Genomic DNA, 23,701 nt, shown 5'->3' with positions numbered 1-23,701 from the left:
TAGTGAATTCCAGGTCGGCCTGAGTTCACAAAAAAAAAAAAAAAAAAGTAATCTAGAGATAATTTAAAGTATATGGAAGGACCAAGCTGGGCATATCTGTAACTAATCCCAACACTTGGAAGGCAGAGACAAGACAGATCAATCATGATTTTGAGGCCAGAATGGGCTACATAGTAAGCCCTAGGCCAGCCCGGCCTTTATAGTGAAATCCTATCTTAAAACCAAAAATAAAATTCATAAAGTAAAAAGGTATTTGGGGAAATGTATATAGGTAACATACAAATTTTACATGAGAAATTTCAGCGACTATGGATTTTGGTGTACACAAGGTCTAATGCATTCCATAAAGATAGGCAAGGGTGTAGATGTAATGCCTGCTGTTACCTCATAGGCAAGATTACATCTCTGGACACGAGCACCATGAGAGCCGCCATGAAGCCAGGCTGGGAGGACCTGGTGAGGAGGTGCATTCAGAAGTTCCATGCACAGCACGAGGGGGAGTCTGTGTCCTATGCTAAGAGGCATCATCATGAAGGTAAGCCTCCTGGTGGTACCCCCTTGGTGGGATTTGACTTAGTTGCTTCCTGTGGGGAAGTACCACCAGGCCATGGTTCCTGAAGCTTGCCTCGGAGATGGAGCTCCTGCAGTCCACTTGTTACCATCAGGGGGAAATGCAGCAGGAGGGGATAATGTCACATAGATGGACAAGAGGTGATTTTTTCTATGGCCTTAAGGCTTCTTGACACAGCAGCAAGGTACCTTGTAATCTAAAGAAACAATATCCAGGGCTGGAGAGATGGCTTAGCAGTTAAGGTACTTGCCTATGAAGCCTAAGGACCCAGGTTTGACTCCCCAGATCCCATATAAGACAGATGCACAAGGTGATACATGCATCTGGAATTCGTTTGCAGTGGCCAGAGGCCCTGGCATGTCTACTTTCCCTCTCTCTCTCTCTCTCTCTCTATTGAAGAATAAATATTTAAAAATAAATAAAATATAAAAAGAAACAATATCTAATTCATAAGTGAAATCTGGTAATAGTATTGGCATCTGCAAAAAGAAGTAAATCCCTGGTAGAGAGAATAATGGAAGCCATGCCTTTCTCCAAGGTAGTGGCCAACAAAGACACCAGATGTTCCCAGAAGCCTAAAGAGATCACATGACCTCTCTCAGATCACAGTCTTAATAGGATAAGTACAACTAAACCCAAGAGTTCAAAGTCATCTTTCAGTAATTCTGCAGACCTTACCGAGTACCTTGTCCCTTCTTCGCATCATCTCATTAAGCCAGGGAGGTGGGCATCCTGACTCCTACTGTCAGCCTGGTGGAAGCCCAGGCAGGGGAAGTAACCACCTCCCCAGCACTCAGCTGAGAGTTCCTGACCTGGCCTGCCCTGGTGCTCACTCTGCCAAGTCACTTTCAAAAGTCTTGCCAGAAAGCCGGGCATGGTGGTGCACACCTTTAATCCCAGCACCTGGGAGGCAGAGGTAGGAGGATCGCCGAGAGTTCAGCATCACCCTGAGATTACGTAGTTAATTCCAGGTCAGCCTGGACCAGAGTGAGCACTGCCTCAAAAAACAAAACAAAACAAAAAAAGGCTTGCCAGAGAGCCACTTTTGCTCAAGTGTATTTTTGTGTTCTTTTAAGAAGATGGGAATCTTCTTAATCTCTCTGCTTGAATAAGTGCTAAACGCCCCGGCAGAGTGCGCAGTCAGTGAGTGTGCGGCTGATGAGCGCGAGCCGCACGGCACAGGAGGGGCTCGGGCTAGAGCAAGAGCGCCTCATCATCTAGCTCGGACGGCTGTCGGCCTCTGCGGAACGCACCTGGTAATGACTCACTGAAAATGGAGTTGGAGTTTATGCATTTGTGACCTTGGCATTTTACCAGTAGGCTTGGTATGTTGCAACTTTATGCTTTTAGATGACTAAATGAAAATGCACAAATGATTGTGAACCAATTCCCTTCCATTCTCTTTATTTTTCCTCATTGTGCTCATTCTAATTTCTTAGAAATACTTTTCTTTACAGTAGAAAACTGAGAAGAAATATAGAGGCTATATTTGAGAGTAATCAGCATCTACCCCACCATTTTGATAGAACACAAATAAAGAGAAACGTGAGAACTTCTGTGGGCACACATGCTCAGTGTCCCTGCATCCCAGATGCCCTGTGTTTAATTCCCACGTTTTCTGCTTTCCTACAAGAGAGTTTATACATGTGCACCACACAGGTGAGACCCACTAAAAGGAAATTGCATATTCTTATGAAATGTAGGCCGCAGGGAATTTCTGCCTGCGCTGAGGAGAAATCTACTTAGTGGTTGTATTTGAGTGGGGTCGCTTCCTAAATGTTCAGGTACAAGTCAGCAGAGATAGTACAGGTCGACCATCTGGAAATAAAAAATATTCAGAGCCAGCATCAGAGGAAATTCTGAAATTACAAACCACCGAGAATGTGAGTTCTGTGATAAAGTTGTATTTATGTTACCTTTTAGACACATACTTATTGTGCAGAGCAAGACACACATGCAAGCAGTAACTGATTCCCAGCACTACCATTTCAGAGTCCCTTCCTGCAACAGTTAATGCAGAAAGTAGAGTCTGAGGACATGACTGTAATGGAAACCATGAAGGAAGTCATCTGACAAATTGTCGGCGAAATTTTACTCAGAAAAAAATTCATTCTCTGTCTCTTTCTTTCACTTGTGGCAATTTTGTGGCATGGTGAATGTGCTTGGTCACTTTGGGGCTAGATGTTCAACCCACAAAATTTGTACTGACGATTATGTGGTAGAAGCATGGTAGTCTTCCTAAAATGGTTTAAGAGGCAACTGAATTATATGGCTATTTTTTTTCTGAATTAAAACATCATTTTTATACAAAGATAATTATAGAATATAGTTGTTTGTGAAAAATAAACTCAAGATTGAGATAAATTATATTAATCTAGTTGACTTGTGCTATACTTTTGGTCTTGAAAATGGAAGTATCTAACCTTGAGCTAAAAAAAGTAAACCAACCCCACATCACTAAGATTTTCACTGTGTTTCAGTTTTGGTTAGCCTTTTCTTCTGATACCTCTTGCTAACTTGTCCCTTCCTGTTCACTAACCACAGGAATAATACTTCTTTCACACTGAGAAGCAAAATTAAGGAAAAATAAAGAGCTGATGGACTGAATAACACACCACTTCAAGATGAGCATTCAGACAACACATTTAATGTCATACATTTCATTTTGATATTTATAGTGTAAAGGAAATCAAAAGCCAATTGTGATCTTTAAAGATCAATGAAGCTTATTTTGACCTAATAAACTATTTAAACTGTCGTGGCTTACTAGTAAAAAGTAAAGAAAGAATGCAGGCTAGAGAAATGTGGTTAAAGGCACCACCTTGTAAAGCCTGATGGGCTAGGTTCAGTTCCCCAGAATGCACATAGGGACAGTTGCACAAAGTGGCCCATGCGTCTGGATTTTGTTTACAGTGGCAGAAGGCCTTAGCATGCCCGTTCTCTCTTTCTTGCTCTCAAATAAAAATATTTTTAAAATGCTTTGAGGATTCAAGAAGGTATTCTTTTTCTTTTTTTTTTAAATTCTTTTTTCATAAGAAAAACATCTACTGGGTTGATTTGAGTGAAAAGTAAATAAATAAATATGTTTTTAAATTTTTATGATGTGGGCTTAGGAGGCAGCTCAGTGACTGGTGCTTGTCGTGCAGTCATGAGTACCTGAGTCTGAATCCCCAAGAGCCACCTGAAAGCCAGAGGCTGTAGCACTGTGCCAGTGATCCCAGAATGCCAACTAAGGACCAACACTTGGAAATTGTGCTCCAGCTGGCCGTGGTGGCGCACACCTTTAAGCCCTGCACTTGGGAGGCAGAGGGAGGAGCACCATGAGTTTGAGGCCACCCTGAGACTACGTAGTGAATTCCAGGTCAGCCTGGGCTCAAAAAAGAAAGTTGTCCTCCAGCTTCCACACATGTGCTATGTCACACATATATGTATCACACATATACATTATATACATACCAAAACTCACAGTATGTTAGTGTTATGATGTGTTTCCTGTAACTCTTGACTGTGCTAGTAAAATACTAAGAAACCTAATGAAATTCATTCCTCATATTATGTCTTGTCATTCCTCCCCCAGTCCTCTTTGCTGGTTTTTCTTTTTCCTTTTTCTAAACATGTCTTTTGTTTTCTTGTTTGCCTACAGTTCTGAGGCAAGGATTGGCATTCAGTCAAATCTATCGTTTTTCTTTGTCCGATGGCACTCTTGTGGCTGCGCAGACAAAGAGCAAGCTCATCCGTTCTCAGACAACTAACGAGCCTCAGCTTGTGATATCCTTGCACATGCTTCACAGGTGAGCCTCCTTTAAGCCTCAGTTTCCCCTCTGAGTGGATAGGAAGTACTGCAAAAGCAATCCAGCTCCCAGAGTTTTGCAGGTTTGGTAGACACTTCTGGTTTTTTGATTCTGGTGCCGTATATATGGTTAACTGGTAGCTAAAAACCAGCTTGTGTTATTGGCAAACCGGGCTATCCCTTGGATTTTGGCTTCAACATTAACAAATTTTAAGACCAGTACTACCTTGCCTCTGACATGACTTCCCTTTACATTGAAGAAAACGCAGCACAGGAAAGTGGGGAGTATTGGAGCCACTGCCATGACTTCTGGTCCTGAATATCTAGAACTTTTAAATACATAATCTTACAATAGTTTACATGTTTGTTCTTCTTCACAATAGACTTTAAATTGACTGAAGATAAACGTTTCTAAAAGAAAAGCATGGGCTGGAGAGATGGCTTAGTGGATAAGGTGCTTGTCTGTAAAGCCCAAGGACCCAAGTTTGATTCCCCAGAACCCACATAAGCCAGATGCACAGGTGGCGCATATGTCTGAAGTTTGTTTGTAGTGGCTAGAGGCCCTGGTGTGCCTGTCCTCTCTCTGTCTCTCTCTCTCAAATAAATCAATAAAATATTTTTTTTTTAAAAAAAGAAAAGAATGGCCAGGTGTGGTGGTGCACACTTTTAATCCCACCACTTGGGAAGCAGAGGTAGGAGGATCACTGTGAGTTCAAGGCCACCCTGAGACTCCATAGTGAATTCCAGGTCAGCCTGGACTAGAGTGAGACCCTACTTTGAAAACCAAAAAAAAAGAAAAAAGAATGAATAAATGTCATACTGTTTAAGAGCACTCATTTAGGAAAAGGATTAAATTTCAAATTGTAGAAATATTCATGTGTAAGCTAAATGGAACTTTATGGGGTACCAGAAGATAGATAAAGTTCTTGTACCTAGAGTCCCCTTTTGTCACAATGCTCAATTATTTACTTTCTAGTGTAGCAGTGAAAACTCAGACAGTGCTATTTGTCAACCATCAGAAAGTCTGACCTCGTACTGAAACACTTTAAAGTGATTTAGAGACATGGCAGGTTTCACCCACCTAACTGAAGCTGATGTTTGACAGTTTGTGAAACCTGTTTGGTTTGGATTTGGGAACGCGTTTGGTGACTCACAGGTGACTGCTGAGGCTGAAAGGAGAGCTTGTAGGCCTTGCGAAATCATCCTCCAGCAAAGCCCACCTTTAGTCATCAGTAGGGGGATGGACTAGAGTTGCCTGTAGTGGGGGAGTAAGATCTCTGTCTCGCTCTGCTTGACTTGCGGGGCTTGGGAAGGTGAGTGGAAGGAAATCTGCCAGACACCGTGATCTACTTCACAACAGTCATGGTACCTCGACTGGCTCTAGAATCCTCAGTGTCTCAAACAGCAAATAACTTTTCCCCCTTAAGGTTGCTGTCCACCATGAGCCAGGTGGTATGTTTCAGGGCCTCCATGTGTATAGATTTCCTGGTTAGCAAGGATTTGAAGACAGCAGTACTTACTTGGGTCATTTCTTTTTTCTTCTTTTGTTTTTGTTTTTTCTTTTTTTTCTTTTCTTTTCGAGGTAGGGTCTCACTCTAGCCCAGGGTGGCCTCAAACTCATGGCGATCATCCTACCTCTGCCTCCCGAGTGCTGGTGGCTAGGGTCATTTCTTTTGTGGGTTTTTTTTTTTTTTTTTTTTTTTTTCGGTTTTTCGAGGTAGGGTCTCACTCTAGCCCAGGCTGACCTGGAATTCACTATGTAGTCTCAGAGTGGCCTTGAACTCACTGCAATCCTCCTACCTCTGCCTCCCAAGTGCTGGGATTAAAGGCGTGCGCCACCACGCCCAGCGGGTCATTTCTTTTAAGACTGCACAAGCTCTCAGTTACTCACAAAGAAGGTAGATTATGTCACTGGAACCCCTCTAATGTTCTGTCGACTAACTATAGTTTCATTATGCACATTGTCAAATTTTAAACACACCCATTTTCCTACACCCCCCTCCATCCCCCTAAAACCACAGAGACATCTTAATGGGATGCCTGAAAAACATCCCTCTTGGTCCACTGCTGTGCAGGCTCAGTCTTGCCCACAATTGCAGGTGGTTTCACACAAGCATTGTCTGTCTTTCAGATGTAGTTTTGTAAAGAAAGCCCCATCGTCTTTCAAGTTAATACCAACTTGCTCAGTCTTTTTCCTTGTCTCTTATATTTGTTTGTTTCCTCCTTATACAGAGAGCAGAACGTATGTGTAATGAATCCGGATCTGACTGGACAAGCGATGGGGAAGCCATTGAATCCAATTAGCGCTAGCAGCCCTGCCCATCAGGCCATGTGCAGTGGGAACCCAGGTCAGGACATGACCCTCAGTAGCAATATAAATTTTCCCATAAATGGCCCAAAGGAACAAATGGGCATGCCCATGGGCAGGTTTGGTTCTGGGGGCATGAACCATGTATCGGGCATGCAAGCAACCACTCCTCAGGGTAGTAACTATGCACTCAAAATGAACAGTCCCTCACAGAGCAGCCCCGGCATGAACTCTGGGCAGCCCACCTCCATGCTTTCACCAAGGCATCGCATGAGCCCCGGCGTGGCTGGCAGTCCGCGCATCCCACCCAGTCAGTTTTCCCCTGCAGGAAGCTTGCATTCCCCCGTGGGAGTTTGCAGCAGCACAGGAAATAGCCATAGTTATACCAACAGTTCCCTCAATGCACTTCAGGCCCTCAGTGAAGGGCACGGGGTCTCATTAGGGTCATCGTTGGCTTCACCGGACCTAAAAATGGGCAATTTGCAAAACTCCCCAGTTAATATGAATCCTCCCCCACTCAGCAAGATGGGAAGCTTGGACTCCAAAGACTGTTTTGGACTTTATGGGGAGCCGTCGGAAGGTACAACTGGACAAGCGGAGAGCGGCTGCCATCCTGGAGAGCAGAAGGAGACAAGTGATTCCAGCATGCCCCAGGCGGCCGGCGGGGAGCGAGCCGAGGGGCAGAACCGGCTGCACGACAGCAAAGGACAGACCAAACTCCTGCAGCTGCTGACCACCAAGTCAGACCAGATGGAGCCTTCCCCCTTGCCCAGCTCTTTGTCGGACACAAGCAAGGACTCCACCGGGAGCTTGCCTGGGCCTGGCTCCACGCATGGCACCTCGCTAAAGGAGAAGCATAAAATTTTGCACAGACTCTTGCAGGACAGCAGCTCCCCTGTGGACTTGGCCAAGCTGACCGCAGAAGCCACAGGCAAAGAGCTGAGCCAGGAGTCCAGCAGCACGGCTCCCGGCTCGGACGCTGCTGCCAAGCAGGAGCCAGTGAGCCCCAAGAAGAAAGAGAATGCACTACTTCGTTATTTGCTCGACAAAGATGATACGAAAGATATTGGTTTACCGGAAATTACCCCCAAACTCGAGCGGCTGGACAGTAAGACAGACCCTGCCAGTAACACAAAACTAATAGCTATGAAAACTGTGAAGGAGGAGCTGAGCTTTGAGCCCAGTGACCAGGTGAGTTCTGTGGTGTCTTCCTGCGGGCGTACTCATCTGTATCCACTGTGGATTTATTTTCTCCCAGGGTCAAGTGGCAAGTCAGTCTTTGTGTGCCTTATCTTGGAACAGTTAATTTACACTGAAGCTGTGTGTGTTATAAGCACCATCCCGGCCGAGTGACACTCACAGTACACAGGTCAGCAGGCCACCTAGCCTGTGTCTCACAACCATTTAGCTCTGCTGCCATAAGACAGACCACCTGTGGACCCTGTGAGCAAACAAGTGAGACAGTGCTTGATGACAGACAATTCCTATGGGCACAAAATACTCTTCAGATTTTTTTTTTTTCTTTTTGGTGGTTAATGTTGCTACTAGCCAAAGGTAAAACTAGTCTTATATCATGGGTTATACAAAAACAGATATAAGCAGAATGAACTACAAGCCAGGTGTGGACTTGGCTGACCCCTATATTGATGGTAACCATGTCTTCAGTGGTGGCCGCTGTCAGCCCAGACATGAGCCATCTATTTCCCTCTTTTTTTCATGAGCAGAGCTTAGCCGGTTTTAGACCCAGTGAAAATCTTTCTGTGCCTTTCTCCTTTATCAGTCAACATTTTTGACTGATGTAGAAGAATTTTGTAGACCATTGGTTTAAACAGTGCACGAGAGGGAAAGATTCCATGAGGAAATAGTTAGGTGGAAGGAGAAGTAAAGGTTGACTTGGTGGTAGGATAGCTGAGCATCAGAGATCAATTCAAAACTAAAATAAATCAGTTGTATTCTCCACTGTGCTTGTCTCAGAAAATTAATGCCCTGGGCTGGAGAAATGGCTTAGCGGTTAAGATGCTTGTCTGCAAATCCTAAAGACTCAGGTTTGATTCCCCAGTATAAGCCAGATACACTAGGTGGCATATTCGTCTAGAGTTTGTTTGCAGTGGCTAGAGGCCCTGGCGTGCCTCTTCCTCTCTCTCTCAAATAAATATATTTTGAGGGGGTAGGGGGCTCAACATAGGATTTTACTCTATCTCAGGCTGACCTGGAATTCACTATGTAGTCTCAGGGTGGCCTCGATCTCAAGGCAATCCTCCTCCCTCTGCCTCCCTTGTGCTGGGATTAAAGGTGTGTGCCTCCATGCCTGGCCCTAATAAAATATTTTTTTAAAAAAAAGCTAATGCAGAGCCAGGCGTGGTGGCGTACGCATTTAATCCCAGCACTCGGGAGGCAGAGGTAGGAGGATCGCCGAGAGTTTGAGGCCACCCTGAGACTACATAGTGAATTCCAGGTCAGCCTGAGCCAGAGTGAGACCCTACCTCAGAAAAAAAAAAAAAAAAAAAGCTAATGCCCTGAATAAAATCTAGGGCACCTTGGGTAGTATTCAAAATTATCATTCTCCATATTTTTAATTCAACAAAAATCATCTGTACTTAGTATACAGAGCATGTTTTAAATATGCTACATTGTAGAATGACTAAATCAAGCTAATTAACATAATGTATTGCTTCATGCTGATCATTTTGTGTGGTACAACTGCTTAAAATCTACTCCCAGTGATTTTCAACTTAAATTTATTACTATCACCACTATGTTGTACAAGTTTCTGAAATGTATTCATCCTAGCTGAAATTTTGAATCTCTTCCAATCTAAGTCATTCTCCATAGTTCCCTTAAGACAACAGAATGACATCACAGTGAAAAAGCACTGATGATTTTCTTTACTGAAGATACAGTACTGGAAATACAGCTTAACAGTTAAGGCATTTGCCCACAAAACCAAAGGACCCAGGTTCAATTCCCCAGGACTCGTGTAAGCCAGATGCACGGTGGCACATGTCATCTAGAATTTGTTTTAACAAAAGCAAAGAAATCAGTGAGCTGGAGAGATGGCTCAGAGGTTAAGGTGCTTACCTGCAAAGCCTAATGACCCGGGTTTGATTCCCCAGTACCCATGTAAAGCTGTATACACAAACTAGTACATGTGTCTAGAGCTTGTCTGCAGGGCCAGAAGACCCTGGAGCACCCATATTCATTCTCATTCATGTTCTCTCTCTCTCTCTCTCTCTCTGTCTGCTGGCAGAAAACAAATAAACAAACAAAAAACACTGGGTTATTGTAGCCATAGTGGTTTGGCACCAGGCCTTTCCTGAGAAACTCTTTTCTGGCTGCAGGTTAATGACACAACTGCCCCTTGTGTACCCCCTACCTAGAAGACGTTTTCTTTTAAGACCTTTTCTTGAGTCATGACTGGGGTTAATTAAGCAAGAGGAAGCTGCCATGACCCCTACTTAAAAGAGCTCATAGTTTGTCCTTGAAATTTGTTCTGTAAGTGGGAATGTTATGTCACTAACTACAGACGAGGAGATCTGCAGCCCTTGCTCCGCTGGGAAGTTCTCCTAAATCCACAGGGGTTAGGTCAAGGAAGAGTACCGTGGCCACAAGCCCTTCAACCTTGCCCTACCATCCCGGCTTCCTCTGGTTCTGAGCACGTGGCCTCCTTTATTTCTTTCATTGTGATGTCCCCATGGCTGCTGTCATCCTTGAGCAGAGCCAGAATCGTTCACAGGGGAAACATCCAAATTACGTGCACCTCATGAAGGATTAATCCATAAACCCGGATGTTAGCACAAGGTTCTGTGTTGTATAGTGCTGTGAATTCCTGAGATGGGAGACTGGGGCCTCAACAGCACGGCTTTGCATGCAGCGAGCTGTAAAAACCATATTGACAACTCTGAGTGTTTGAATCTCTGGGGGTTTACTGGATTAGACTGTGCTGAAGTTGTGGCAGTTTAGAATGGCAGGCGCAGATAGTGTCACTCAGGTGTTGGGACATGCTAGAGGGCAAGATGGTGACTCACGAGGTACACTGTGGGCCCTCCCTCCACAAGAAGATGTGTTCTGTCTCGGGCCTGAGACCCTAGGGACTTAAAAGCTCAGAAGAAGTACCACTATTTGACATGTCTTTGCATTTGAGATTTATTTTTATTTTTATTTTTTCTTATTTTATTTTATTTTTGTTTTTTTTGAGGTAGGATTTCACTCTAGCCCAGGCTGACCTGGAATTCACTCTGTAGTCTCAGGGTGGCCTCGAACTCACAGCAATCCTCTTGCCTCTGCCTAAGTGCTGGGCTTAAAGGCATGCACCACCACACCTGGCTTGAGATTAAAAAAAAAAATTGTCTTTGAGATAAAATTTTTTAAATGTTTCTATTTATTAGAGAGAAAGTATTGGGCCCATCAGAACCTCTTGGTACTACAAATGAATTGCAGGCACATACACACTTTGTACATCTGGTTTTTTTTTTAATTTTTTAAAGTTTTATTAGCATTTTCCATGATTATAAAAAAAAATCCCATGGTAATTCCCTCCCTCCCCACCCCCCACACTTTCCCCTTTGCAATTCCATTCTCCATCATATTACCTCCCCATCACAATCATTGTACTTACATATATACAATATCAACCTATAAGTACCCTCCTCCCTTCCTTTCTCTTCCCTTTATGTCTCCTTTTTAACTTACTGGCCTCTGCTACTAAGTGTACATCTGTTTTTATGTGGGTACTAGGAATTGAATCAAGGCTGGTGGGCTTTGCAAACTGGCACCATCAGCTGTTGAGCTATCTCCAGCTCCAAGACATTTTTTTTTAATTTTTGTTTATTTATTTGAGAGAGACAGAGAAAGGGGGTTAGAGAGAGAGAATGGGCACAGCAGGGCCTCCAGCCACTGCAAACGAGCCTTGAACCAGGGTCCTTAGGCTTCATAGGCAAGCACTTAACCTCTAAGCTATATCTCCAACCCTCCAAGAAAGTGTTTTCTTTCTAAAAATATTTTTATTTTTATTTATTCATTTGAGAGAGAGAGAATGGATGCTGTAGGGCCTCCAACCACCACAAACAAACTCCAAATGCATGCACCACTTTATGAATCTGGTTTACATGGGTCCTGGGGAATTGAATTTGGGTCCTTTGGCTTTGCAGGCAAGCACTTTAATCACTACGCCAGCTCTCCAGCCCTCCTTTTTCTCTTTTCTTTCTTTCTTTTCTTTTTTTTGAGGCAGGGTCTCACTCTAGCTTATGCTGACATGAAACTCACTATGTAACCCAGGCTGACATTGAAATCTTGGGATCCTCCTAAGTCAGCCTTATGAGTGCTGTGTTTATAGATGTAAGCCACAATCCAGGCCCAAGAAAAGTTTCTTGAAAGTCCTGGGTCACTTGGAGTTTTTGATTTTTGTTTTTTCAATGTACAGTCTTGCTTTAGCCCAGGCTGACCTGGAATTCACTATGTAATCTCAGGGTGGCCTTGAACTCTTGGTGCTCATCCTACCTCTGCCTCCTGAGTACCGGGATTGAAGGCATGCACCACCATGTCCGACTTTTGTTTTTGTTTTATTAGCAAAGAAAGAGAATGAGAATTAGAAAACTAGGGCCTCCTGCCACTACAAATGAACCCCAGACATATGCTCCACTTTGAGCATCTGGATTTATGTGGGTACTAGGGAATTGAACCCTTGCTTTGCAAGTAAGCACCTTTAACTGCTGAGCCATTTCTTCAGCCACCCATCTCTCCATTTCTTTAAACATTTCATTTACTTATTTATTTATTGGAGAAAGAGAAGGAGGGAGAGAGGATGACAGGCAGATAAAGAGAATGGATGTGTCGGGGCCTCTGTCCACTGCAAAGGAACTCCAGATGTATGCGCCACCTTGTGCCTCTGGGTCCCGGGGAATCGAACCTACGTCCTTAGGCTTTGCAGGCAAGTGCCTTAACCGTTAAGCCATCTCTACAAGCCCCAGACCATTTACAAATTTTATTTATTTATTTAAGAGTGAGAGAAAGAGACCGTGGGAAAGAGAGAGAAAGTGTGAACACGCCAGGCAGGGCCTCTCGCCACTGCAAGCAAACTTCAGAGGCACGTGGCACTTGGTGTGTCTGGCTCAACATGGGTGCTTGGAGATTGGACCTGAGGCAGTGAGGCAGTGCACGCATGAGCCTTTAACCACTGAGCCATCTCTCCAGCCCAGGCCTACTTTTCTTAATGAGATCCAGCCCTACTCTCCCCTCCCCTCCATGCCTCCCTAAAACATCCAAATACTGCTTCTCAGAGCAATTGTACATTAAAACCATTGCAGCTTGAAAAGCTACCACAGGAAGTGTGCATTACGTAAATTTAGAGCAAAGTTCAAATGAGGGAAAAAAATAATTCTTCCACCTCCTGCTGTCCTTCCCCTGTTCCACAGGACAGATAAGTTGGAGCTCCTATCACCTGCATGCCATTATTGAAGACTTTTCTTTCATTTCAAGGGATTGCAATGCCATTTCATAAGAAAAACCAGGTAGTGAGCCAAAACTGCCGTAAAAAAACTATCTTATTATTTTGACTCAGAAAGAAAGCCATTAGCTAGTGAATGTATAACTTGCTACTCTTACTGAGGACAGGAAGTGCTTGGATGGTGCTGGTATACTTAAAATAGCACTTTTTACTGGGTAGAGTATTAAACAAGATATCTTTCTACGACATTTCCTAGCCAACAGGAAACAGAAACAGTGACAGAAAAAATTCCGGTACGTTTACTGTCTTCAGTCATGTGGTGATTTACGCCGTGCAGCACGGTGGAGGCTCAGGCAAAGGGTACTCTCCTGTCTGTCTCCTAATGCTGCTGAGGCGTCTGCTGGCGCTGGGGCGGGGTGGGATTTGGAAATAGTCTCTTAGTATTGGATGCCATTACATAGATAAAGCACATTTCAAACTGATAGTGTCCAGAAAATTTCTCTCCAAATGTGTTGCTTTTTCTTAAAAATGTCGTGCAAGATAAATGAGATGAAATTACACTTTTTATTTAGAATATTTTAATCATATCCCCCAACCCTGACTTTTCATTTTTATTGTTTTATTTGTTTACTTGAGAGACATAAAGAGGCACAGAGAGAGAGAGAGAGCATGGGCACACCTGGACCTCTAACTGCTGCAAAGGCACTCCAGAGGCTGCGCCACCTTGTGCATCTGGCTTATGTGGGTACTGGGGAATCGAACCCCGGTCCTTAGGCTTTTCAGGCAAGCACCTTAACCACTAAGCCATCTCCCCCTTCTATTTAAAAAATAAAGAGCTGACAAGCGCCACATGTTCTCTCTCATATGGGGATCCTAGCTACAGATGACTGGGCTTCTGTGTGAGAATGAAAATACTTAGTAGCAGAGGCCAGTAAGTTGAAAAGGAGACATAAAGGGTGGAGAAAGGAAGGGAGGAGGATACTTAATAGGTTGATATTGTATATATGTAATTACAATGATTGTAATGGGGAGGTAATATGATTGAGAATGGAATTTCAAACGGGAAAGTGTGGGGGTGGGGAGGGAGGGAATTACCATGGGATATATTTTATAATCATGGAAAATGTTAATAAAAATTAAAAAAAAAATAAAAAAATAAATAAAATAAAGAGCTGAGTGTGGTGGCACACGCCTTTAATCCCATTACTCAGAAGACAGAGGTAGGAGGATCATCGTGAGTCCGAGGCCACCCTGAGACTACATATTGAATTCCAGGTCAGCCTAGGCTAGAGTGAGACCCTACTACCTTGAAACAAATAAAATAAAATTAATTTAAAAATGGACTGGAAGGATGGCTTAGCGGTTAAGGCATTTGCCTGCAAAGCCAAAAAACCCTGGTTCGATTCCCCAGGACTCACGTTAGCCAGATGCACAAGGGGCGCACATGTCTAGAGTTCATTGGCAATGGCTGGAGGTCCTGGCACGACCATTCTCTCTCTCTCTTTTTTCTCTCTTCCTCTTTCTCTGTCAAATAAATAAAAATAAAATATAAAAAAGTAAAAATAAATTAAAAAATAAAGAAACTTGGCATTTTATTAGACTATTATGTCACTAAAATGCACATGTTCTTTACATTTTTTCAGTGAACAAGTCGATTTGACACATAAAAAATGAAAAAGAAATCAAATCTATTTTTCATTTTGCAGAACTTTTATAAAAACTTTCTGACTCATTTTCTTCCTGAAATAGTTTAACTGCTCAAATTGATGTGGCTAATTCGAGTGTTCAAATAGATGCCTAAGCAAAACATTCAAGCATCTTGGAAAACATTGTAAGAGAAGGCATTAATCTTTTTGTCTTGCAAAGAAAATGTGCTTCACAAAGTGGGTGGGGTCTAGAGGAACTTCTGATGAGAATTAAAACTTAACAAAAATGTAGGAAAAGAATTTTTAATTAGAAACTTGATGTAATCAATGCATTCCTTCTCAGATTTACATGAATACAGAAGAAAATGTTAACTCCAGCCTAAATGTTACAGATACTCTGAAATTTATCTCCTTGAGAAACATTGTCTTCAAAACCAAAAATAAAAAATAAAATTAGCCAAACATGGTGGCGCACGCCTTTAATCCCAGTACTTGGGAGGCAGAGGTAGGAGGATCGCCACGAGTCGTAGGCCACACTGAGACTACGTAGTGAATTCTAGGTCAGCCTGGGCTAGAGCAAGGCCGTTTCTCAAAAAGCCAGAAATAGCCAGGCCTGGTGGTGCACGCCTTTGATCCTAGCACTTGGGAGGCAGAAGTAGGAGGATCACAGTGAGTTCGAGACCACCCTGAGACTAAATAGTGAATTTTAGGTCAGCCTGAGCTAGAGTGAGACACTATCTCAAAAAAAACAGTAAATAAATAAAATTAGTAAACTAATAAATCAATGTTAAACATATATCCTAGAAACTGACAAGGAATAAACTCAGGCAAAGCAGTATCATCTCTAAGGTTCATATTATGTCTTTAGATGTTACCCTGAATGAATTAAAACATTTGTATACATAGCTACAAGTCTCTATAGAACCAGCCCATTTTGTGTATAGTCCCACCTCCGCTAAACCCTGCATAGCTAATTTATAGCTATGTGTTACTTGTAAAGTCAGAGCTGCCCTGATCCATGATTAAATTTAGTTCATCTCAGCCGGGAATGGTGGCACATGCCTTTAGTCTCAGCACTTGGGAGGTAGAGGTAGGAGGATCACTGCAAGTTCGAGGCCACCCTGAGACTACATAGTGAATTCCAGGTCAGCCTGGACTAGAGTGAAACCCTAACTCAAAGAAGAAAAAAAAATGAGCCCAGGGCCTAATATACAAGGACTTTACCTTTGAGTTCCTCCCCATCCTATGCACACAACCTGTCTCATTAACTCTTAAAATGAAAGACAGTGTAACTCTAATCAAAGAATTGAATAAAAAAGACTGAGAAAGATAACTATTAAATTATTAGATTTATTGGAAGAACAGAACCAAGGAAAGGCACCCACATGGTGGGCCTGGGAAAACCGTGGAAAGAAGCAAGAAAAGAAAGTTCAAAGAGCTCTTGCCAGATGCGCAAGGTGGCGCATGTGTCTGGATTTCATTTGCAGTGGCTACTGGCCCTGACACACCCATTCTCTTTCTCTGTCTCTCAAATAAATTAAATTAATCAAACCAAAAAAAACTTGGGCTGAAGAGGTGGCTTAGGGGTTAAGTAGATTGCCTGTGAAACCTAAGGACCCAGGTTCAGTTCCTTAGTACCCACATAGACCAGATGCAGAAGATGGCACATGTATCTGGAGTTCATTTTCAGTATTTAAAGTATACAAAATCTTTTTTGCGCAATTAGAATAAAAGGAGTGCCATTAAATGACTGCTGAAGTCGTGTGTTTTGTCCACCAGTCAGCTCGATGGGTTATGTGCTCAGATGGAGTGACTGAGAGGTGGGTGACTACAGCAGCATGGACAGGTAACTAAAGCCTCTGTAAAGGCAGGCTAGCCTGACCTGGACTCACTTAGAAGCAGTGGCATACTGCTATTCTGGAGGAAAAGCTGGGTTGCCCTTGGGAGTATGCAGACAGTACCTTCCTCTTGGGGAGTATTAAGGATTATTGTGCCTTTCTGGCTGAAACTCTCCCAAAGAGAGTCTCATTCTTTTGTTAAAAATGGGTGACAAGAAAATGGTCTCATAATTGCTCTTACAATGGAAAATGGGTCCCTAAGCTTATTCCTATGCTAGTTGTCTTTGAGAAGAATCAAATAAAATGTCACTTGAATCTGAGCACTTCCTAGAACTACTCTAGTCAGGAGATATCCTAGGCCCTGCAAGGTGGCACATACCTGACCCACTGCTCAGGAAGCTGAGGCAGAAGGATCAGAAGTTTGAGGCAAACCTGGGTGACATGAGGGAGGCCCTACCTCAAACAGAAAAAGACATCCTGTGTAGATATTATGTTTGCTCTAAGTGGCAAAACCTTAGTGATGCCAACTTCCATGTGAATGACAGAATTTGTACGTAGGATACAAACAGCCCATTCTCAGGTGTGTGGCCAGTATTTCATTTGATTTGCCAGTGTGGAAGAAAGGGTTACTCATAGACAAGGATTCAAAGTCCATCTAGTGTCTTTTTGAGAAGGCTGTCAGATTTGTCTTCCTCCTACACATCAAGAAAATCATTTTTGCCCTGTCTTCACTAGAAAAGAGTCCCAGCATTCAGCTCAGGCACCTGTGGTTGTTTGAATCAGGCTCTCACTGTGTGGTGCAGGCTGGTCCGGAGCTCACCATGTAGCTCAGGCTGGCATTAGCCTCTCAGGCACTGGGATTACAGGTGTAGAAAGTCTATGATAGATCAGTTTAGCATCCCGAAGGAAAACAAAGTATGAGGGCTAAAGTAGTGATGATTCTTACTTTATTATTTTAATGCTGGTTGTTGAAATTGAATTTAAGAAGGTGGAGGAGAACCCCAAGAAACCTTTGTGGCTCTTGTCGAATCAGGTTAAGAAGTGCTTGAATCCATCTTCTCTACATTTTGTCACCTAAGCTGGTTAGTTACTGAGAGAGCTTCTGTCACTGACACTGAAACTGCAAGCAAACAAAACCAGAACCCAATTGAGGAAATCCATCCCAACCCCATTACCTCCTTTTTGGGTGTTTGGGTGGGCAGGGGACAGGGAGATGCTAAACTGATCTAGCATAGACTCTGTACACCTGTAACCCCAGCACCTGGGAGGCTAATGCCAGCCTGGGCTCCATGGTGAATTTGAATCACTTTTTACTGTAGTTTTGTTGTTGTTGTTTCTAAGGAAAACCAAACCACAAAACCTAGACCTAAGCTGTGTGTCATAGTACACTTAAAATGAATTAGAACTACACGATCTCATAATTAGTGGGGTGATTTGCATAAAGTGAAGAGGAATTTACAAATTGCCAATGAATCGTAATGTGGAAAGACAGCTTTCTTTCTAATGCAGCCACCATTCATTTTCTGGATGAAGGATCTTAGAATCCAGAGATAGATTGCCTGTTCTTTGTGGAAGTAATTGTTATGACACTGAAGAGCTACCTACTGTGCTAACTAGGCTCCTTGGACTTTCTCTTTAAAGAGATAATCAGGTGAAAACAATCACATTCGCATGTTCCTGCCTCCTCCGGAGCCTTATTGTAGTTAGGTCCATAGTTGCAGATGGGCCAGGGGTGATCCTGCCGTGTGGGTCTAGATGAACTCTTGTGTTTGTTGACTACAGCCTGTCAGCGAGCTGGACAACTTGGAAGAGATTTTGGATGATTTGCAGAATAGTCAATTACCACAGCTTTTCCCAGACACGAGGCCAGGCGCCCCTGCTGGATCAGTTGACAAGCAAGCCATCATCAATGACCTCATGCAACTCACAGCTGAAACTCACAGCCCCGTCACACCTGTCGGAGCCCAGAAAGCCGCACTACGAATTTCACAAAGCAGTGAGTATGAGCTGTTGTAGGTTCTGCCAAGAAATTCCCACATAATCACTGTAAGAACCAGAGTATTAGTGGCTGACAGCACTTAGTCACTTCAAGGATTTTGTGATCAAACAGCACCATCTACTGTCTGGATCTTTGGGAAACACTATTCAAAATGGATTCTGTTGAACAGACAGACTCCTTGATGCTGTCTGGTATGTAATATAATCACTTAACCTGCCGTAGTCCCTTGCTGATTGTCAGGTTTCTCCATATTTCACTTACTGCTTCCAGATGAGGGTTTTACATCCTTTAATATACAACAGAGCACTTAAAATAGAGGTGTTACTACCTCTCAGGAATAACGTTCTGTTAAGGAAGATTTAAACTAAGAGTGGTAGTGCATGCCTATAATTTCAACACTCTGGAGGCTGAGGCAAGAGGATTGTGAGTTCAGGGCTAGCCTAGGCTATATAGTAAGACCTTGTCTAAAAAAAAAAAAGAAATTTAGAAAGAAAAAACTGATTCTTTCATAAGTACTTATACATGAAAAAGCTACGCAGTCAAAGTACCAGCCCTATGTGGTGGTGCACACTTTTAATCCCAGCACTTGGAAGGCAGAGGTAAGAGGATCTTTGTGAGTTCGAGGCCACCCTAAAACTAAATAGTGAGCTCCAGATCAGCCTGAGCTAGTATGAAACCCTATCTTAAGGAGGGGGCGGGGGGAAGGCCTGTCATTTGGGAATCCTAATAGAAATATCTGTCTTAATAGAATTTTATCCTTTTAAGTTCAACCCAGCTTGTTATTTATAAAATATATTTTTTATCTTTTAATTGTACAAAGCTGATCATACCTGAAGTTGTCAGCTTTGAATGGAAGAAGAAAAAGTTGTTTTTCTGTAGCATGGCCATAATTTATAGAAAGGCAAAGTCTTCAGTGCTAGTAACCAAAACAACTATTTTCCTCCTCAAATAGCTTGAGCCAGAGCCTGGCATTTGTTCTCAGATCAGAAGTGGCAGGCATCAGCCAGCTCTTAGATCTCTGATTGCAGCATACTAGATCTTTTCTCAGGCAGCTGCTGAGCATTCTGGAAAGGGTAAAACAAAAGAAAGATTAAGTTTTTATTTGGCCAGGACAAGTGAAAGAGTTGACAAGTAGGTAACAAGAACAACAAAGAAGTAGGTGGGGCTGTTGTCTCCTCCTGCCTCTAGGGCTTCCCGCAGGATTCAGGTTATTGAATGGTAGGTAACTCAGAGGAAGTCAAGACTGAGCATGTACAAAATTTCTATTCCCAGCCTTAGTTTTTCTAAATATTTTATTGTGGATCAAGAAGTTACTCTTTCCTTTGACTACTATTTTAGTCTATGTTTATATAATTCAGAGAAAATTAAGTACTTAATATTATCCCATAAAAATTACAGAGTATACTATCTTAGTATTTTAAATTCTAATACCATTGTTACCAAATTTCAGATTATCTATGTGACAAAAGTGTACCTCTTAGTTCCAATAAATTCTTGTGAACAAACCATAAAAGTCTTTTCAAATTAATGTATGCTGAGTTTTAAAAGGCTTTATAGTTATAGCCTTTAATTTAATACTGCTTCAAGAAACACAGTTTATACCTACAGACTTTAACTTCCAATGAATGTAATTCTAATCCTAAGAAAGTCTAGGTAAGAAATGATATCCTGACTTTGAAACCACATGTATGAGGTTTCGTGCTATGCAAGAACTGTTCAAAGCTTCATTGCTGTGAAAACACTGTGCTCCTGAGCCAGGCATGATGGAATACACCTCAGTCACAATCCTAGGAAGCTGAGGCAGGAGGATCACAAGTGTGTGGCAAGATCCTGTCTCCAAAAATCAGAGGAGATAAAGGATTCTCCTAAGTTTGAATAACATCACAACAAAAGGATCATATTAGTGGCTAGCAAATACCTTTCTATATTAAAATTTCTTATTGGGGAAAAGAATATGGTAAATAACATAAATTTCATTCTTGCAAGATAAAAGAATTGGGTTAGAGACCTGTTGATTTTATCACACGTCTCCTTGTTGGTGCTGCATATGTTTTTGTCTGTGAATATCTTCCATGTAGGTAGTTGCTCCCTGGTGGGCACCTTTGCTGTTTTACAGGCAGTATTTTCCCTAAACACTACTGCTGTTAATATTCGTTTCCATTGTCCTGCGTTAACCTTCAATTTTCATTTGTTTTCTCCTTAGCTTTTAATAACCCACGACCAGGGCAACTGGGCAGGTTATTGCCAAACCAGAATTTACCACTTGACATCACATTGCAAAGCCCAACTGGTGCTGGACCTTTCCCACCAATCAGAAACAATAGTCCCTACTCAGTGATCCCTCAGCCAGGAATGATGGGTAACCAAGGGATGATAGGAAACCAAGGAAACTTAGGGACCAGTAGCACAGGTAAGGGCTCAAATGCATTGTTACTTTCTCCGTGCGTTATGGAACTTAATGATCTATTTTCATCCACGTCACACTCATAGAACTTTTCCAGTGAACTTGTTAGAGATGCGTCAGAAAACCCTGCAAATCCTCAGTGTGAGAGTGGCTAACCATGTCGTTCTGTTTTGACTTTTTTTAAAAAAACTTGGACAGACAGGGTGTGTTGGCACATGCCTTTATTTATTTATTTATTTATTTATTTATTTATTTATTTATTTATTTATTTAATGAGAGTGAGAGAGAGAGGGAGAAAGAAGCAGAGACAGAGAAAATGGGTGCCCCAGAACCTTTCAGTCCCTGTGAACGAACTCCAGAGCATGTGTGACATTGCATGCTTGTATCACTTAATGCATCTGGCTTTGCTGGGATCTGGAGATTCCAACAAGCATTCACAGTCAAGTGCCTTAACTGCTAAGCCATCTCTCGAGCCTCTGTGTGACTTTTTAAAAATATTTTTATTTATTTATTTGCAAGCAGAGTGAAATAGATAGAGACAATGAGCATGCCAGGGCCTCCAGCACTGCAAACAGATTCTAGATTCATAAACCACTTTGTGCATCTGGCTTTACGTGGGTACTGGGGAGTCAAACTCAGGTCCTTTGGGTTTGCAGGCAAGCGCCTTAGTCACTGAGCCATCTCTCCAGCCCTGTGATTGTGACTCCAATGAGTCATCTCACTAAGCTTACTTTGCTTCTACCCCAGCTGCTAGTTTAGACGTGGTACGATGACTGCTCGCTTTCATAAGCATCTGCTGATACTCACAGGATGTATCGGGGAGTCATGTTCATAAGACTTCAGATAGAAGGCTGCGGGTTTAGCTCAGTGGTAGGGCACTTGCCTGGCATATACAAGACCCTGAGTTGAGTACCTATCTTAAAAAAAAAAGTAGCTAGAGTGAGACCCTACCTCAAAAAAAAAAAAAATTCACTATATCCCAAAACTAGAATATTTCAAAATGGAAGTATAAAATTCAGATTTGTGGGCTTAAGTAGTCCTCCCACCTCTGCCTCCTGAGTAGTTGGGACTTCAAGGCACATGCTACCACTTTCATAATTCTAGATGATCTAATATGTATTTCAAAAACATTATTTTTTAGTATTTTTATTTATTTGCAAGGAGAGAGGGAGAGAGAATGAGAGAGGGGGAAATGGGCATGCCAGGGCCTCTTGGCACTGCAAACAAACTCCAGCTGCACATGCCACTTTGTGCATCTGGCTTTACGTGGGGGAATCGAATACAGTTCATTAGCCTTGGAGGCAAGCGCCTTAACAGCTGAACCATCTCTCCAGCCCATCAAAAAAACCTTTTTTTGTTTTTGTTTTTGTTTTTCAAGGTAGGGTCTCACTCTAGCTCAGGCTGATGTGGAATTCACTATGGAGTCTCAGGGTGTCCTCAAACCCATGGCAATCCTCCTACCTCTGCCTCCAGAGTGCTGGGATTAAAGGCGTGTGCCACCACACCTGGCTTTTTCAAAAGGCATTATTTTAAAGTAAAGTTTTGGTGGCATGTGCCTTGAAGTCCCAACTACTCAGGAGGCAGAGGTGGGAGGACTACTTAAGCCCACAAATTTGAGACCAGCCTGGGTATGATAGCATAATCTCTATCTTTAAAGAAAAAAAAAAAGAGTGTGTGTATGTGTATAACTTTATGACTGGAGTTATAGCTCATTTGGTAGAGGGCTTGTCTAGCGTGCACAAAGCTCTAGGTTCAATCCCCAGTACGTCATAAGCCAGCTGTGGGTGGCACACATCTGTCGTCTCAGCACTCAGGAGATGAATTTAAGACCAGAAATACAAGTTCATCCCTGGCTATATAGTAAGTTTGTGGGAAGGCTAAGGTACATGAGTGAATCTGATCCAGAGCTACACCTCAGATGTGGTCTACTGTGGATCCTGACCTGCTGTAATGTCAGGTATCTACCATGCTGCTCATCTCCTGGCAGCTGCTGTATTACCATATTGCCCTGGGCTCAGTGCGGCAGCACTCACTGCTGATGCCCCAGATTCCTGGACCTCATAATGCCTATTGATTCTAGATGAAGGAGGATGCTGACGTCTTTAATGAAAAGCTGCTCATGAGGCTAAAGAGATGGCTTAGCGGTTAAGGCACCTTGCGAAACCTAAGGACCCAGATTCAGTTCCCCAGTAACCACATAAGCCATATGCCCAAAGTGGCACATGTGTCTGGAGTTTATTTGCAGGCTAGAGGCCCTGGAATGCCCATTCTCTCTATTTCTCTCCCTTACAAATAATTAAACAAAAGTTTTTTGAAAAACTGTTCACAATTTATACCTTTTATCCTTGGCCTCAACAAGGTGCTAGAGACAAAAGCATAGAAAGAAACAGACATTATAAAAAGAACATAGAACTGTGAGGGCTTAAATTCTTGGAATTTTATTTTGAGCTCAGTCTATAAAACCTATATAATGTCATCTAGATAGCTAAGTGAATATGAGTTCTATTTATGGAGAAGTGAGGGGAGGCACTCATGGATGCATGCATGTGCTACGTTAGTTCATTCCTTCAGCTGGTACTGATTACTTCCCATGAGTGCCAAGCACTGATCACCTCACTAAGCTACAGACTCGTGGAAACAATGCCACGGTCACTTTATACTGTCTGAAGATGAATAAACAAAGCACTGGCTATGTCAGATTGT

The 23,701-nt window shown here is 42.6% G+C and overlaps 1 protein-coding gene across 4 annotated transcripts in view; it reads left to right on the top strand.

Moving 5' to 3' along the window:
* Ncoa2 (nuclear receptor coactivator 2) overlaps positions 1–23,701 on the top strand; it is a 319,923-nt gene that overhangs the window by 265,769 nt on the left and 30,453 nt on the right. For 3 of the 4 annotated variants that reach the window (XM_004653297.2, XM_045142547.1, XM_045142548.1), the window contains 5 exons: positions 392–535; positions 4,215–4,362; positions 6,594–7,860; positions 18,378–18,591; positions 20,798–21,004. In XM_004653297.2, the coding sequence (XP_004653354.1) occupies positions 392–535; positions 4,215–4,362; positions 6,594–7,860; positions 18,378–18,591; positions 20,798–21,004 (1,980 nt within the window). The remainder of the gene's footprint in view (positions 1–391; positions 536–4,214; positions 4,363–6,593; positions 7,861–18,377; positions 18,592–20,797; positions 21,005–23,701) is intronic. The other variant, XM_045142549.1, reaches the window with a different exon arrangement.

Source organism: Jaculus jaculus, chromosome 2 (genome assembly GCF_020740685.1).
Source record: "Jaculus jaculus isolate mJacJac1 chromosome 2, mJacJac1.mat.Y.cur, whole genome shotgun sequence".
NCBI lineage: Eukaryota > Metazoa > Chordata > Mammalia > Rodentia > Dipodidae > Jaculus > Jaculus jaculus.
Note: the sequence above shows the minus strand (reverse complement) of the source record. Positions and strands in the feature narration are given on the sequence as shown.